This window comes from Neophocaena asiaeorientalis, unplaced genomic scaffold (assembly GCF_003031525.2).
Source record: "Neophocaena asiaeorientalis asiaeorientalis breed wild unplaced genomic scaffold, Neophocaena_asiaeorientalis_V1.1 scaffold478, whole genome shotgun sequence".
NCBI lineage: Eukaryota > Metazoa > Chordata > Mammalia > Artiodactyla > Phocoenidae > Neophocaena > Neophocaena asiaeorientalis.
In genome coordinates this window covers 2,276,537-2,291,530 of record NW_020173200.1, presented here as the reverse complement: position 1 = coordinate 2,291,530, position 14,994 = coordinate 2,276,537, and the positions used below count along the sequence as shown (strand labels likewise).

Sequence of the window (14,994 nt, the reverse complement as noted above, 5' to 3'; positions counted from 1 at the left end):
TTCCCGTCCTAGGGAGCGGCACCGCTCTCCTCCCAAGTCTCCACACCACGTACAAGGCTTCACCCCACGTGTCCCCCTCTCTCAGTCCCCCACACCTAACCCAGCCCCAAGTCTGGCCAGCGGCATCCCAGAGAGCTTTCAGATCCACCCCGTCACCTCGCCCGAGCCGTCGTCTCTTGCCTAGACTGATGCACCACCTCTTCACTGGTCTCCGGTGTCCTGTCGGGCTGGCCCGTGCGTTTGCACGCGGTAGGCAGGCAGCCCTCCTGCCTGTCCTGTGTCCCCGAGGCCCTGAATGCTGTGGTCCGGCGGCTGCTCCAGCCACATTGGCCAGTTGCTCGTCCCTGACCACAACCAAGTGCCTTCCTGCTTCTTGGTCTTTTGCACCTGCTGACCCCCTGCATGGGGCTTCTGGGTCACCCAAGGAAGCCCTCCTCGACCCTTCACATCAGATGAGGTTCCTGTCACATCACCTCTCCGCTGTCTCCTCTGCAGCACTTCACACAAAGATAATGAAAAGCTCATTGGATAGCTGTGGGTTTAATATCTGTCTTCCCCACTAGACTAGGACCGCCTTGGGCAGAGGCTGTGTCAGGGTTGTGCTGCTGGCCCTGCAGTGTGCGTGGGCCCCTAACAGGAGCATGGCAGGTGCTCATGGAATGAATCTATGAACATCGGGTCACACATGGCACATTCACACAGTCCCGTGTGACATGGACAGCCTCAGAAGACCATCACGTGTCATCACATGTGCTCACTGTCTCAATGCCATGATCCCAACCAGCCACACACACACGGCCCCGTTATCACATACAGCCTCACAGACAATGGCCCACTGTGGCCACGTGACCAGACAGCCTGTGGGCTCACGGTCTGCCACTGGGACAGCTGCAGGGATCCCAGACACCCCGAGACACACTCGCTGGATCCCACATAGACCCGATCACAGTGACATACACGTTCAGGTGCTGCAGCTAGCTGCTCGAACGTGCACACACCCACGGCATCAGGGTCCCACTCACACGGGAACGCAGGAACACACCGCGCCACAAAGTAGGCTCACACATGGCCTCACGGACAGTCCAACACACGGGTGGCCACACAGTCCCAACGCGGGTCACACGGTCTCATCTGTCCTGCGTGCAGCTGGCTCAGTGTGATTGCGTGGCTCACACAGCTGCTCATGGGGGTTTGGGAGGGGCAAGAGGTAGGAATATGGGTAACAGGGAGATGAGATGTGGGGATATGGGGAGGGAAGACGCCCACCAAAGCTGGTCTGGGACACAGTGAGCACAGCGGTCCCTCCACTGAGGGTGGCCCAGGGGGCTAGTGTGACCAGCACAGACCGGGTGGTAAGAGGAGACGAATCAGAGACATAGAACTTACCTGGGCGGGGGTGGGGCTGAGGGAGGGCAGGAGTCGGGCAGGGAGCAGCGAGGGCAGCAGCCGCCTGGATGCAGACTAGAGGGCACTTACCTGCCCCTCACTGGGGGTCCAGACTGAGCCCAGGGCCCAGCAGATCTGACCACCCACCTGGTCGAAGGGAAGGGGTATGTGTGTGTCCGTGTCCCGCCCAGCCGTAGCAGACAGTGGCCCCGGGAGACACTCACTGGATTGTGCCGTGCGAGCCTCAACGGTGGGGGTGAAGACGCCCACCCCCATCTCGGAGCGGGCAGCCAGCTGGAAGCGGTACAGGGTGTCGGGCTTCAGGTCCTCTACAGTGTAGGAGGACGTGGGGTCGAAGGTCACCTTGTGCTGGAAGAGCAAGGAGCACTCACCGACTGCCCTGACCTGAAAGGCCACTCAGAGGTCACCCCCAACGTGGGCTGAAGCTGATCCCTGGGGACCCACCGTGGCTGCAGGGCTGGCTCCCTGCCACGTGGCCACCTGGACCGCGCAAGGGCACCTCACCGACAACATGGCCATGGGAACACCAGGGACACGTGGCCCCAGGGAACCTTAGGGCTCTACTGGAGCCACATGAGCCACAGAGCCTACGAGACCCAGGACAGACCTAGGACCTTTGTCCCTGGCACAGGGGTGACAAAGACTACAGAACCACACAGGCCACGTGGGCCCCGGAGCCTCAAGGGGCTGTGCCCACACAACCACAGAAATCGAGAAGAGCCTGCCTGGGTGAGCCCACCACAGATCGCCACGGACCAGGCGGAGCCCTGCCGCCTCTGGCCCTGCTGAGCGCTCACCTGCTGGCCCGCGTCCTCCGCCGCCCAGTACACCAGCTCGTACTTGATGATCCGCTCCTGCGGAGGCAGCAGCCACGAGAGCTGGATCCTGGTGTCGGAGTCCGCGTCGGCCTGGAAGTCCGCGGGCTGGGCGGGCACTGCAACACCCCGTGCCCGGCGCCGTCAGCCTCGCCAGTCACCCCGAGGGCAGGGGCACCCGGGGGAAGGAGGCAGGGGAAGTCAGGGTCTCACCCCCACGCCCACCCCGCCTTCCCCAGTGGCCGTGTGGGCGGACACGGGCCCCAAGCTCATGGCTGAGGGAGGAGGCGCCGCCCAGCCCTGTCCACCCCGAGTCTGCCCGGCCGGCCGGCGCCTACCTCCCTGCTGTGTCTTGACCTGGATGGTGGGGCTGGGGGGGCCGTCACCCACGGTGGTGAAGGCCAGCACGCGCAGGCTGTAGGTGATGCCGGGCAGCAGGCTGCCCACGGTGGTGAGGAGCCCGGCGTCCGTGTTGTGTTTGTGCCAGGCGCTCAGGGGGCGGCGGGAGTCGGGGGTGTAGTAGACACGGTAGCCCCGCACCAGGCCGTTGGGCTCCTCAGGCGGCTCCCACTGCACCAGCATGGTGCTGGCGCTCAGCATTCGCGCCTGCACGCGGCGCGGGGGGCTGGAGGGCGCCTGCTCCCCCGTGCGCGCCCGCACGGCCTCGCTGGGGGGCCCGCGCCCGATGCTGTTCACCGCCAGCACGCGGAAGGCGTACTCCGAGAAGGGGCTGAGGCCGCCGATGCTGTAGCGGGTGGTGGCCACGCCGTCCACCTCCTGGAAGGGGCCCTCTGCACCCGCCGGACGGTACTGGATGCCGTAGTAGGACACGGGCTCTGAGTTCCCAGAGTCCCAGGTCAGGGTGACACTGGTGGCAGTTGTCTCTGTCACCACAAGGTCAATCGGAGGCTTCGGCAGAGCTGGGGACAAAGTGGAAAGCTCAGGGCTTCCTGAGGTCATGACTCTAGGAGCCAACCCTGCCCTTGGGATTCATCCAACCGGAGTGTGATTGAGCCCCACAGCCCACCCTGAAGAATGGCCTGGAAGGCCCTTGGTGACCTCTGAGTTCACCCAGTGGGGGCTGGTGGCCTTGGGTCATTCACTGTCTACCCAAGTCACTCCTAGGACTCCCTGGATCCTCACATCAGCCCTGGTAACTCATCTAACAAACAGACCCAGAGGGGGCCTGCCCACGCCCCATGCAGATGGGAGGCACACAGGCTGGGGAGCACAGATCTCTGCCTCTGCAGCATGTCTGGGCTCCTCCACTGGCAAGAATGTGTAACAGGGGCTGGGAGAGGGACTTCCTTAGGGAATGGCTCTGGATTTGAGAAGGAGTGACGGGCTACTGGTCCCACAGACCACGTGGCTTGGCTCAAACTGAAGGTGAGGTCCCAGGTCCACAACCAATCACTCAACAAATAATACTGAGTGCCGACTCTGTGCCAGGCACTGTGCTAGGGCTGAGGACACACTGTCACACGGTCACGTCCCTGCCTCGTGGGGTTTACACTCCAGCGTTAAGAGAGAAACGATCAGTGAGTTGATAATCACGGTTCTGGTACGGGGAAAGACAGCAGAAAGCAGGGTGCTGAGATGGAGAAAACTCCAGGGGTGTTCCTGGATGGGGTGATCGGGAAAAGATTCACAGAACTGAGACCTGGAGAGTGAGATGGAGCCAGTGACGGCAAGGGAGGGGTGCGGGCATGGCGAAACTGAGGACTGTCAGCCTGCTCAGTTCATGGCAGTGAGGATCCTGGTCTTTATCCTAAAAGCAGCTGGAAGCCACTGGAAGGTGCTTCTCCCTTTCTTTAAAGGGGGTAACGTGATCCTGCTTTTTTTACCTTTTGAAAAAGATGATTCCAGCTGCAGAATGGGGGTGTTTTGGAAGGGAGAGTGGAAGCAGGACACCCCGAGGAGTCTGCTCTACATGCGCCTGTCCCAGGGCTCCGGGCGGGGAGAACCCACCCTCCTCCTACTGTTTCCCATCCTTCTTGCCAGGAGGCTGGTAAAGCCGAGGGCCTGGTGCTATGCAGTGGTTAGAGTGGTGTGCGGTGGAATCAGACGCCCAGGGTTCAAGTCCCTGCTCCATCATTTACCTCCGTGTGACCCTGCACCTCAGTTTCCTAACTTAAAAAATAAAATTGGGACAATGAGAGCACCTATCTCCAAGCGTGACACCACCTGAACAAAATAATCTTTGCTTACTAACCAGCACAGTGTCTGCCCCCAGGGACCCAACACCAGTTAGCTATAAGGATTAAGATAATTTCTGACAGAAGCCCCTCCCTCTACCAACTAAGGGCCAGGAGGACCCCGAGGCCGGGCACCAGGAGAGCAACGACCCTCAGCCCTGCCTGTGCCTCGGCAGCCACACTCGCCTGCCACGTCCCCTGCTACAGGGAAGGCCACGGGCCACGGCAGGCACACCAGTGGCACTCACCTTTCACGGTGACCTGGGCCGTGGCCTCAATCATGCCCAGCGAGGAGATGGCCACGCAGGTGTAGTTGGCGGAGCGCACCACGTTGCTGAGCTCCAGCACGTTGCGGCCGACTGGCATCTCATCCTCCTTGGTGAGCTCCTCGGCCCCCATCATCCACTTCACATAAGGCATGGGTGCACCCACGGCGACGCACGTCAGGTTCACGCTGCCGCCTGGCATCACCTCCTGGCTGCTGGGAGGGATGGAGAAACGAGGAGCCACGCGGCGCACTGCGGGAGGAGGGAGAGAGGCACTCACAGCCGGGGCAGGACACGTGGGGGGATGCAAGCGCAGGGGCCCCTCATCCAGGAAGCCCCTCTCATCAGAGCCAAGCCCACCTCAGAGACAGGAGGGGCGGAGTCCCTGGGTCCCGGCTGACCACCTCCCACCCTGCTCTCAGGGACTGTCTGGAACACGAGAGATTCCACAACCAAGCTCCCATTATACAGCCTAGGAAACTGAGGCCCAGGGTCACACAGGGATTCACTGCAAGGCCTTGTCAGGGCCACATCCCAGGTCGCCTTCCAGTGCCCGCCCCTACCTGCTCCTGACCCCCCAGGGGTCTCCAGAGGGGCTAGCTGGGGCACTAGTGAAAGAGATCCAGGCACCCCAGGGTGGAGGGTCCTCAGAGCATGAGTGGGGCAGGGCAGAGGGTCAGCCTGGAAGTGACACGGCCACCCTCTCTCGAGCCACTGCCTCCACCTCCAGACCACGGTCCCAGGGGAAGAGATGAGGGCAGTGGCATGACCACCTGCCAGGACCTCAGCCATGCTCAAGGCACAGCCTGAGAACCCAGGAGTAGGGGCGGCCTCCAGGGGGGACTGGGCAGGGGTTTGGGTTCGGGGCGGGCCAGGGACGTGGTCCGCGGGCAGGATGGGCATGACGATGGCAGTAACATGATGAGGGTGCCAAGCAGACGGCCTTCAGCACCAATGAACGAGGATCTCAAGGGGGAGGGTGGCTGTGCCTGGCCACGACCTCCGGCCTTGGGCTCCCCGGGTCAGAAGCTGTTCTGAGCCTCTCAGTTCAAGGTGCAGCCAGGACCCCCCACCCCCCTGCCAAAGTCGCGAGCTCGGCACAGACTTCCGGAACATGCAGAGGGAGGGAAGGCAGGCAAGACCTAGCCGTGGGCAGGCATGCTTGGCATGCAGGCGGGGCATGCAGCTGGTGGGCAGAGGCTGGGGTGTGTCCTTCCTGGGCAGCCCTACACACGGGGCTGGAGAAGGCAGGCAGCGAGCCTAAGAGGCCAGAGGGGACCACTCCGAGTGTGGGTCTCTGAGGGCCCTTGCTGGGGAGCCCAGGCATGCGGAGGACCCATGGTGCTACATCGAGAGCACCTCTACCACAAGTGCCAGACTGCTGCTCGCACGGCCCCAAAGCACAGAATCAGAGCTCGAAGTAACAGCAGACACCACCTGGCCCAACCTATGACCTCGCTACACAGGGGTCAAAGTGGCAGCCCACAGACCAGACGTCCAGCAGATCACCAGGTCCTGCTAATGCACCACCTAAAGTATCTTTCAAACGCTAATTTCTCCGCAAGTCCACAGGTGACTGCCACCTCCAAAGTCCAAGCCACCATCCTTCCCTGGATTCCTGTACCAGGTTCTCCTCTGCTCCTCCTGCCTTGCTGGCGCCCTCTGGGCCCCCGATCCCATAACTGGCCCTCCACAAACAGCTGGCACAAATCCAAACCTGCTCATATCACCCCCATGTTAAAATCTCCCGCGTGGAGTTTTAAAGGACTCCTCAGCCCAGACTATACCTTCCTCAGCCCCTGCCTCGACTCCAAGGCCTCCAGACAGAACCAAAGCACTGCCAGTGCCCCAGTGGGCCGGGCATGACCACCACCAGGGGCTGGGTCTACTTCCCTCTGTGCCCCAGGTTCACTGGGCTCTCAGCGCGTCCCGTGGGTGTCTAGCGTTCTGCCTCCCCCTAGAATTGGCATCCTCATCTTAGGAGAACCATCTCGGCCCCCACTCTCGGTTCTTGGGGTACATGACCCAGATCTGGCTAACAAGAAAGAGCCTTCGGACTGCTGTGAAAACTATTAGACGAATGCCCAACCAAACCGTTCAAATATCTGGATCCAGGCCTGCCTGACACCAAATCTGCTTCTACGTCTTTAGTTTTTTAAGACAAAGGTTTCCTCGCTGCGATTACGCTGATAGTAGTGGGCTTCTGTCAGCTGTCCTAAAGCTGGGAGTCTACACTGAATGACAGCAGCACGTCACAGGTCTCTACCTGTGCTGCAGTGCTGTGCAGCGGGGAACAGGTGGATCCCGGGTACGTGGTTGGCAGGAAGAAGCCACGACAAAGAGCCTCCTCTGAGCACTTGCCGCAGATGGCACAAGGGTGAGGCTGCGAGGCACGCACATGGTGCAGGCACTCCCTGGGCTCTGGCACTGAGCCCGGGGGGCAGGCCACGGAGGAGAGGCAGGGCTGCCGGTGAAGGCACAGCCCTGCCTCGAGCAGAAAGGTACAGCAGTCTTGACTAAGTGAAGACTCTCCTCTCGGCCAGTGGCTGCCCCGCCTCCTCCTTGTTCATAGGCATCCAAATGGGTCTGGGGGAAGGAGACCACTGTTGAGCACCTCCTATGTGCTGCAGGTTTCCACACTGTGGATGCTAGCACCTCCCAGTTACAGACGGGGGGAACTGACTGAAGAGTGACACTTTGGGGAGTAGGTCTGTGGGATGAAAAAGCTCGCGTCCCTTTGAGACCTGGCTCACAGGGCTGAAAAGAGAGACCTAGGAGGCTCCACGAAGAAGCTCCTGGGTCAGCCGAGGCTGCCAGGGGAAGACACTTTCCAGCTGACATGAGGATGGGCCTTGAGCCTGTGTCAGGTCACAGCTGCAAGCCTGACTGTGGTCAGTGGCAGAATCTTGGGACCTGATCAGGTCCCTGGACATAAGGACAAAGAGCCCCAGGAGAAGGAAGTAGGTCCTTGGCCGATAAACCTTGGGTCCCAAGCTAAGCAGTGCAGGAAACTGACTGGGCTTTAACTCAAATAGTCCCGGAGAACAGGGTTTTCTGTGCTACTGCCAGGAAACGGAGGCCCTTTGGGAACTAACATCGAGAAGAGTTTTTATTTTGTTTATTTATTAATTTATTTATTGCGGTACGCGGGCCTCTCACTGCTGTGGCCTCTCCCGTTGCGGATGGAGCACAGGCTCCGGACACGCAGGCTCAGCGGCCATGGCTCAAGGGCCCACCCACTCGGCGGCATGTGGGATCTTCCTGGACGGGCACGAACCCGCGTCCCCTGCATCGGCAGGCAGACTCTCAACCACTGCGCTACCAGGGAAGCCCTGTTTTTATTTTAATTTTCCCCCTCCTAGATGCAGGTGGAAGGGAGAAGCCCAGGGGCTAAGGTGAGTGAGAGGTCAGATGCGACCCGTGGGGTCACCCCTAGCACCACGCAAGGGCCTCAAGCCCAGGGACTCCTGGAAGGCACACCCTGGCAGGGTGCCACCCTTCATGCTTTCACAGGGATACACAGCCACACACGAGGAGCCTGGACGCGGTTTCCCACAGCTCAGACTCATCTTCCCCACAGTGTGAGGGAGGTCAGGGTAGGTCCACAGAGGGAGGGTGGGGGCAACAGAGGTGAGAGACTACCTCCTGGGACCCCGAGTGACCATGCGGGCCCGCACCTGGGACCTGCCTGGATGGCCACCCCCATCCCAAGATCCAGGGGTGACTGGCGTCTCCCTGCAACAGTCCCACCGCCACTCCTCCCGCTGTCACAGACACAAGGCCTCCCAAAGGGGCAGGACTCGCCAGGGACTCGGTCTATTGACAGAAGCAACAGCAGGGAAGGAAAAACCAGAGCCGGGGAAAAATGCACTTAGGGTCTAATCTTGAGCTCCAACAATGCCGGTCTATTACCGTTCCCTGTGCATCCTCAGAGCTGACATTTTATAGACAATTTCCAAAACAGGGCCTTGCCATTGCTGGATTATATTCCAGCTGTAACTTTTAAGTCTAATAATTGGAGCTGACAACCCGCTATGACAGGGCGGAGTGGCACCTGGAGGCATCAGCATTCAGTGGGGTGACAGCCTAACCGCGGGGGCAGGCAGCCCCGCAATCTGCATTTACTCACGGAAATCTCTCTGATGAAAATAACACAGCGTTCAGGAGGGGATAAGGGGCAGGATCCACTGTATCAAGATAAAATAACTCTTTAATAAATAACCTTGTGGCTGCCGCAGAGCAGTAATTAAATGCCGGCATACTCGGCACACAGTTTTAAGTAAAGCTGGAAAAATGTTAAGATGGAATTATCAGCGCCAAACAAATTACCAGCCGGGCAAATCCCCCTGGAATATTTAGAAACTCATTTATGCCTTCCCATTAAAGATTTGTGTACATGCTTATTTTTGGTGGGACCACAGATGGAGAGAAGAAGGGACAAGGGACTAGGAGGGTGGGGGAAGGGGTGCAGGGGTAGGCGGCTGCAGGCTGGGCTCTCTCTGCTGATGACTGTTTTCTGAACCGACCCGGCAGATCTGCCTGGTCAGCGAAATGGTGTAACTGAAATGCCCCAGAGCTCAGGAGTGCATATGGATGGATGCTCGGGGCTGATATCTGAGCCGAGGCCACAGCCCTCCTCCCGACTGGCTCCCTCTCCCTCGCGGAGGAAACTCAAGCCGCAGAGAGAATGCAACAGGGGACCAGGTGGCCCGGGTCTGCTCCCTGGGGCTTAGCCCAAAGCCCAGGAGACAGGAGGACCTCCTCTGACCACTCAGACCATGTGACACAGGACCGCTAGCCCTTACTGCTGGTCCCAGGACTGGAGGAGGTAGGGGCCTGGCCCCGGGGATGTGAGACTGCTCTGGAATGGGCTGCTGGAGTCTCTAAGAAGCGCTCCCCAAACTGCGGCTGGGCCAGGGCCTCTTGCAGGCTCCCACGTGGGCTCCCTAAATGGAAGTTGACCGTTCAGTCAGGTGTGAGCTCCTGCTCTGAATGCCCAGCACCCAGCATGGGACTGAGGAAGTGCCAGCTGTCTGGGGGGCTTGGGCAGAGAGAAGGGCCTGGGGCAGGTGGGAAGACCCTCATTTGGATCTGATCAGAGACGGAAAAGACAAGTCCCTGGGGGACTTACTCAGTGAGCCAAGATGGCGCCCCCCCACCCAGCGCCCCGGACCCTAAACTCAGTAGGCAGACCAGGGCTGTTGCCCATCCGGCCTGGCAGAGGGGCTCAAGGACAGCACAGACTCTGTAGGACTTTCGCCCTGTGCTGCAGGATCTTGAGGGGTGAGCTCATTCTCCATTAGCCCTTGCCCTTCATCTTCCCAGCGGTTTCAACTGAGCTTGGACAAACGTGGATTTTAGGTGAGGGGGACTGTGGAAGGCTCCACAGGTATGTGTAAAGCCCTACAGCTCTTACTGCTCCCACAACCACTCCTGAGCTCCACCTGGAGCAGAGAGCTGGCCTGGCCTGGGCACAAAGGCAGGGACCAGTCTTGGGCCATGCACCATGCCCACCTGACCTCCCCAGCAGGGGAGCCCAGCTAAGGGGACATGCAGACACGTGGGGTGTCAGGGACCCAAGCAGCAGAAACATGCGGGGCAGGGGGGCCTGCCCACCCACCACTGGTCCTGCCCGCCTGCCGCCCAAACAGTGGAGCGCAGAGCCCAATGGGCGGGCAGGCCTGACTGGGGCCTGAGGAGCTGACCGAGCCCGCCGTTCCCTATGGACGGGAGCATCCCGTCGATGGGCGAACTGTAGATGGATAAGAAGTGAAAAGGACCAACCTTCTCGCTGATCTGAGAGATGAGAGTTTGGGTTGATGGCAGAGTGCGATGAGGATGAGGAGGAAATAAAAAAAGACAAGGAGAAACACAGAGAGTAAAAACAGGCCAACCTTCATCTGCCCACACAGCACGGAAACGAGACAAGACTCTCGTGCCCCACGCACACGCATGTGCCTGCAGGTGCGCGCGGACCACGCCGCTCACAAAAGACTCAGGACTCATGGAGGACACGGCGGACAGGGCTGCGTCCCGCTGGCAGGCACTAGGTGCCAAGGGTGGGACAGGGAGGGGCGGGAGCGGGGCACAGGCAGGCCCCCATGCCTCACGCGCACCTCAAGGTGCGTGTGAACCCAGTGAGCTGGGTTCTGGGGTCAGGGCCCACCCAGCCCACAAACCCACCAAGGCGCATGGGCCACTAGAACCCCGCCACCTTGAGGCAGCCCCACGCTGTGTGGCACCAGAGCGTGAACTGCTGGTCTGGGAGCCTGTAGGGAGAAAGGCCGTGGAGCCACCGCCCTGCTTAGAGACAGCTGTGGCCCAGCGGCCAGGTCCCTGCAGAGAAGGGGGAAGGGTGGGGGCAGGTAGGCCAGGCTCTGTGGGAGGCGTGGCTCCTCCCCGGTGCCTGGCAGCTGTGTGTCCTAAGAGCTGGAGGAGAGAGACGCTGTGGATGGAAGGAGAGAGTGAGTCACTGGGGGAGGGAGTCGGACAGAGAGAGGTTGGTCCACCCAGCAGGCCTGGGCCGACTAGACTGTGGGTGGCGCTGCAGGCAATTGTGAGCAAAGTCAGACGAAACTGGGTGATGAAGGCCCAACACTGCTATCCCCACAGCGGGAGCAGTTCCGGACTGTGTGCCCGGCACTGGGCCAGGAGCATTACATGCACGGTCCCATGAAATGCAGCAACTTAAGGTCTCAGAGAGACAATGGGAACCCCAAGTCTGGGGGACAGAAGGACGTGAGGTGGACACTGAAGCCAAATCCGAGGAGGAGACACGGCCTCAGGCCCCGTGGGCACGGCAGACGGCAGTCAGAGACAGAGACGGATGGAGACGACAGCCAGTGCGAGGCTGTCCATCCAGAGCAGTGTTTCTTAACGGCGGGGGGCGGAGGATTCCCCCAAGCGACACTGGGCAAGCTCTGGAGACACTGTGAGTTGTGACAAGGGGGCGGTACGGGCACCTAGTGGGTCAGTAAACATCCCACAACGCCCAGGACAGCCCCACACAGCTAAGGGTTACTGGGCCCCAAATGTCAATGGAGCTGGAATCCACACTGAACCGGATGCTGAGGTTCCTGATGGCTGGAGCCCAGTGGGGGCCTCCCAGTGGCTGCCGCTTGGCTGGGAGGCAGCGGGGCACAGGCCAGTGGGCAGGCCAGCACTGGGGGCTTCTCCATGCATGGACCACCCACAAGCAGGGTTCAGGATACAGAATTCGTGGCCAGCACCGCAGAGGCTGTGCCAGAGGGGCTGGGGTTGATGGGCCCTCAGCACTGCTGGGGGCAGAAAGCAGGGGCTTTACCAGGACCGTGATGAGGAGGGGGTGGACGCCAGAGGCCAGGGTCTTAGGAGCAGGGCTTTCTAGGTGTCTAGAAGTCCACAGTAAGGCCTGTCCTGGGGCTACAGGGCAAACTGCTCTCTGCAAAGCAGGGCAGGCACAGATTCAGGTGGAGCCTGGTTATGAGGCAGGTCCTACGGACAGACTTAGAACAGGCCCTTAGACACCAGGGCCCACAGGAATGTGTGTGTGTGTGCATGTGTCAGAGAGAGGGAGAGACAAGGCAAGTGGGGTTGGGACACCCTATTTCAGAATCCCTAGCAAGTGGGGCTAGAACTAAAGGAACCCCTACATTCCCTGCCCAAAAGGCCTGTGGAAATGGGCCCAGGAAGGCAGTTCAGGAAGACCTGGTGGAAGGGGGGATGGGCCAGAGTCCTGCCTGAGCTCACCACGTGTAGACAGTGGGGTCCCCACAGAGAAGGGTAAGAGGGGCTGCAGGTAAGAGCCTCCCGGTCGGTGCCTGAGCCACCAGCTACAGCAGCAGCCGAGCTCAGCTCATCCAAAGAGACCCACTGTCCTGCCTCAGGGATAAGGCTGGTGTGATGGTGACTTTGGAGAACTCTGCCCAGCCAAGACGACGATGCCCAGTCCATCCATCTTGGGTCTGGGCCTTCTCCTGCCTCAGGATGGCCTCTGCACCTCTGCCCCAGGAAATGTGCCCATCTGACCGCACCCGTGCAGCTTGCTTGGCATACACAGCGGCTCTGCCGCGCCCCTCCTCTCCCTGGTGCAGCCACACGCAGTGAGGGACTTTGTTGCCGAGGCCCGGAGCCTCCACGTTCTTGAGGTTATGGTCTTTGGGAAGAAGTGCTTGGTCAGGCCCACGCAGCAGGGGGAGTGGTCTGGGTGGGAGGAGGCAGGTCTTTGAGGAGGGTTGACCCAGCTGCTCCTCTCAGAGGGGACGCGTCAGGGCCCTGTGCGCCGGTCAGAGCTCTGCCTGAAGCAGGGTGGGGGAAGGCTGTGCAACTTACAGCACTCCTCTCGGCCATCTGGGTGGCTTGCACGCTCCTGGCCTCCATGCCCCGACGCCGCTCCTTAAGACAGGCCCTGGGCCAGCCCAGGGGAGCCTCGGAGAGCAGAACGGCTGCGAAGGGGACCGGTGGGGACCTCCCGTCCCATGCCCCTAATTCCGATGAGGCATCAACCAGTCTCTGAAGCACAATTTGCCCATCACCTGTGGCCTCTCGGGATCTTGTGCCCTGACACATCACAGCCCCTCAATAAGCACGTGGGTTGATGGCTTAATTCTCTCTGCCCTGTCTGACCATGTGGCTCCGAAGGGTGGGACAGGCCGCTGCCATTGCCGTGCCCCAGGCTTGGCCCTGGGCGGACAGGCAGACGACACCCTTTGCGAAGCTGCAGTATGCACTTAGCATGATGAAATCATCACTGCAAGGAAACTGCATCCACTTTCCTTTACAGATCCCCGGAGTGGAGACGGTTTCACTTTTAATGATGCCCATCTGTGCGGGAGGGTTAAGTTGGGGGGGGATGGCAGGGGTAGGAGGGGCGCCTAGGGCCCCTCCTGGACACCGTGCACACAAAACCCAGTGTTCTCAGGAAGGGGTAGGTGGCCAGCTTTGGTTCCCCTGGGGCTGTGAGCATAACAGACTGAACAGGCCAAAACAGTCCCCAGACCCTCTCTGCTGGGTACCCGGACTTGCAAAAGTGTGGGATCCACGAAGTCCCAGCAAGGAACACCTAAAACACACTAGATGCTCACCCGTAGGGGCTCAAAGCTGCCTTGGCCTGACCCCCTACACAGGGTCCTGGCTGATGACAAAGCACAGCTGGCTCCTCCTCCAGGAAGGCCCCAGGCAAACCTGGTCAGAAGGCAGGTACACCTGGCCCGGAGCCCACCCTGCTGGGGTGGGCAGGACACACTCAAGGAAGACCAGGCAGGTGTGTACACGTTCACACACACACGTGTGCCTGCTCTCTCTCTCTCTCTCACACACACACACACACACACACACACACACGCGCGCACGTCTGCTCGGAAGGCTCTAGACTCCCACGGGGCTCTGGGCCCATGAGGCAGGACCTACAAGAGATACAAATGCTCCCAAGAGTGTCTGTTTCCCAAAGGGCCTGCGGGAGGAAGGCAAAGTCGGGGCGGATGTTAGGAGCTTGCCCAGTGGGAGCTGCTGCTGCTACGGCTGCTGCAGAAAGAGGTGGAAAGGAGGAGAGACTGGGCCCACGGCAGCCCGCTAAGTCCACACCAAGGCTCGGGGCAGCAGGCCCGGCGAGGGCAGCTCAGCTCCGTAGAATCAGGGCTGGGCACCGCCTGAGTCCTTACCTCGCACATACAGGTTGGCGGGAGCCGAGTAGCGTGTGCCTGCGGAGTTGGTCGCCACACACTCGTACTTGCCTTGGTCCGACTCCTCGCTGCTCTCAATCTGCAAGGCACCTGTGGGGACACAAAGACAATGGTCAAGCCTGCGACCCGAGGAGGGGTCTCGATAGCATCTGAGGCTTGTGTTGACCAGATGTTGCAGACATCAGGGCCACACCCCGGCACTAGTGCTGCCTCCGGGAAGCTCTCCCTGACAAGCCCGGAGGCCTCCTGGCTGGAACGGAGGGTCGTGCTCTGGAGCACAATCCCACCCCACGCGCGGTCCACCGGTTGGGCCTGCTGGCTCGCCCAGGGGCTCCACCCCATCCCCCATCTCCACTGAGTGTCTGCCATACTCTGGCTGGTACTGGAGCCTGTTTGCCAATGAGCATCCCCATCAGAGCACTGTGGAGCCAGGCGTGGGTGGGACAGCCTGTAGACCGGCTGGCCTGGGACCTCTAAGCGTGCAATGCCCTCCTCGGCAAGACCTGAGACTCTGCCGCCCACCAGAACCCACAGGAAAGAAGGGGTGGCCCTGGGGGCCCGGTGCCCAGCAGCCTTTGCTCCCAGCACCCCCCATCCCCCCCTCCCCCCCATCAGCCCCACCCACTCCAGCTCCTCTCCTCAGCCTGGTCCT

General features: G+C 60.7%; 1 protein-coding gene across 2 annotated transcripts in view; it reads right to left on the bottom strand.

Moving 5' to 3' along the window:
• Nucleotides 1-14,994, bottom strand: part of PTPRF (protein tyrosine phosphatase receptor type F) — a 93,080-nt gene that overhangs the window by 26,215 nt on the left and 51,871 nt on the right. For both annotated transcript variants that reach the window (XM_024744740.1, XM_024744741.1), the window contains exons 7-11: nt 14,322-14,432; nt 4,666-4,935; nt 2,561-3,142; nt 2,205-2,341; nt 1,611-1,755 (exon numbers count right to left, since the gene is read on the bottom strand). In XM_024744740.1, the coding sequence (XP_024600508.1) occupies nt 1,611-1,755; nt 2,205-2,341; nt 2,561-3,142; nt 4,666-4,935; nt 14,322-14,432 (1,245 nt within the window). The remainder of the gene's footprint in view (nt 1-1,610; nt 1,756-2,204; nt 2,342-2,560; nt 3,143-4,665; nt 4,936-14,321; nt 14,433-14,994) is intronic.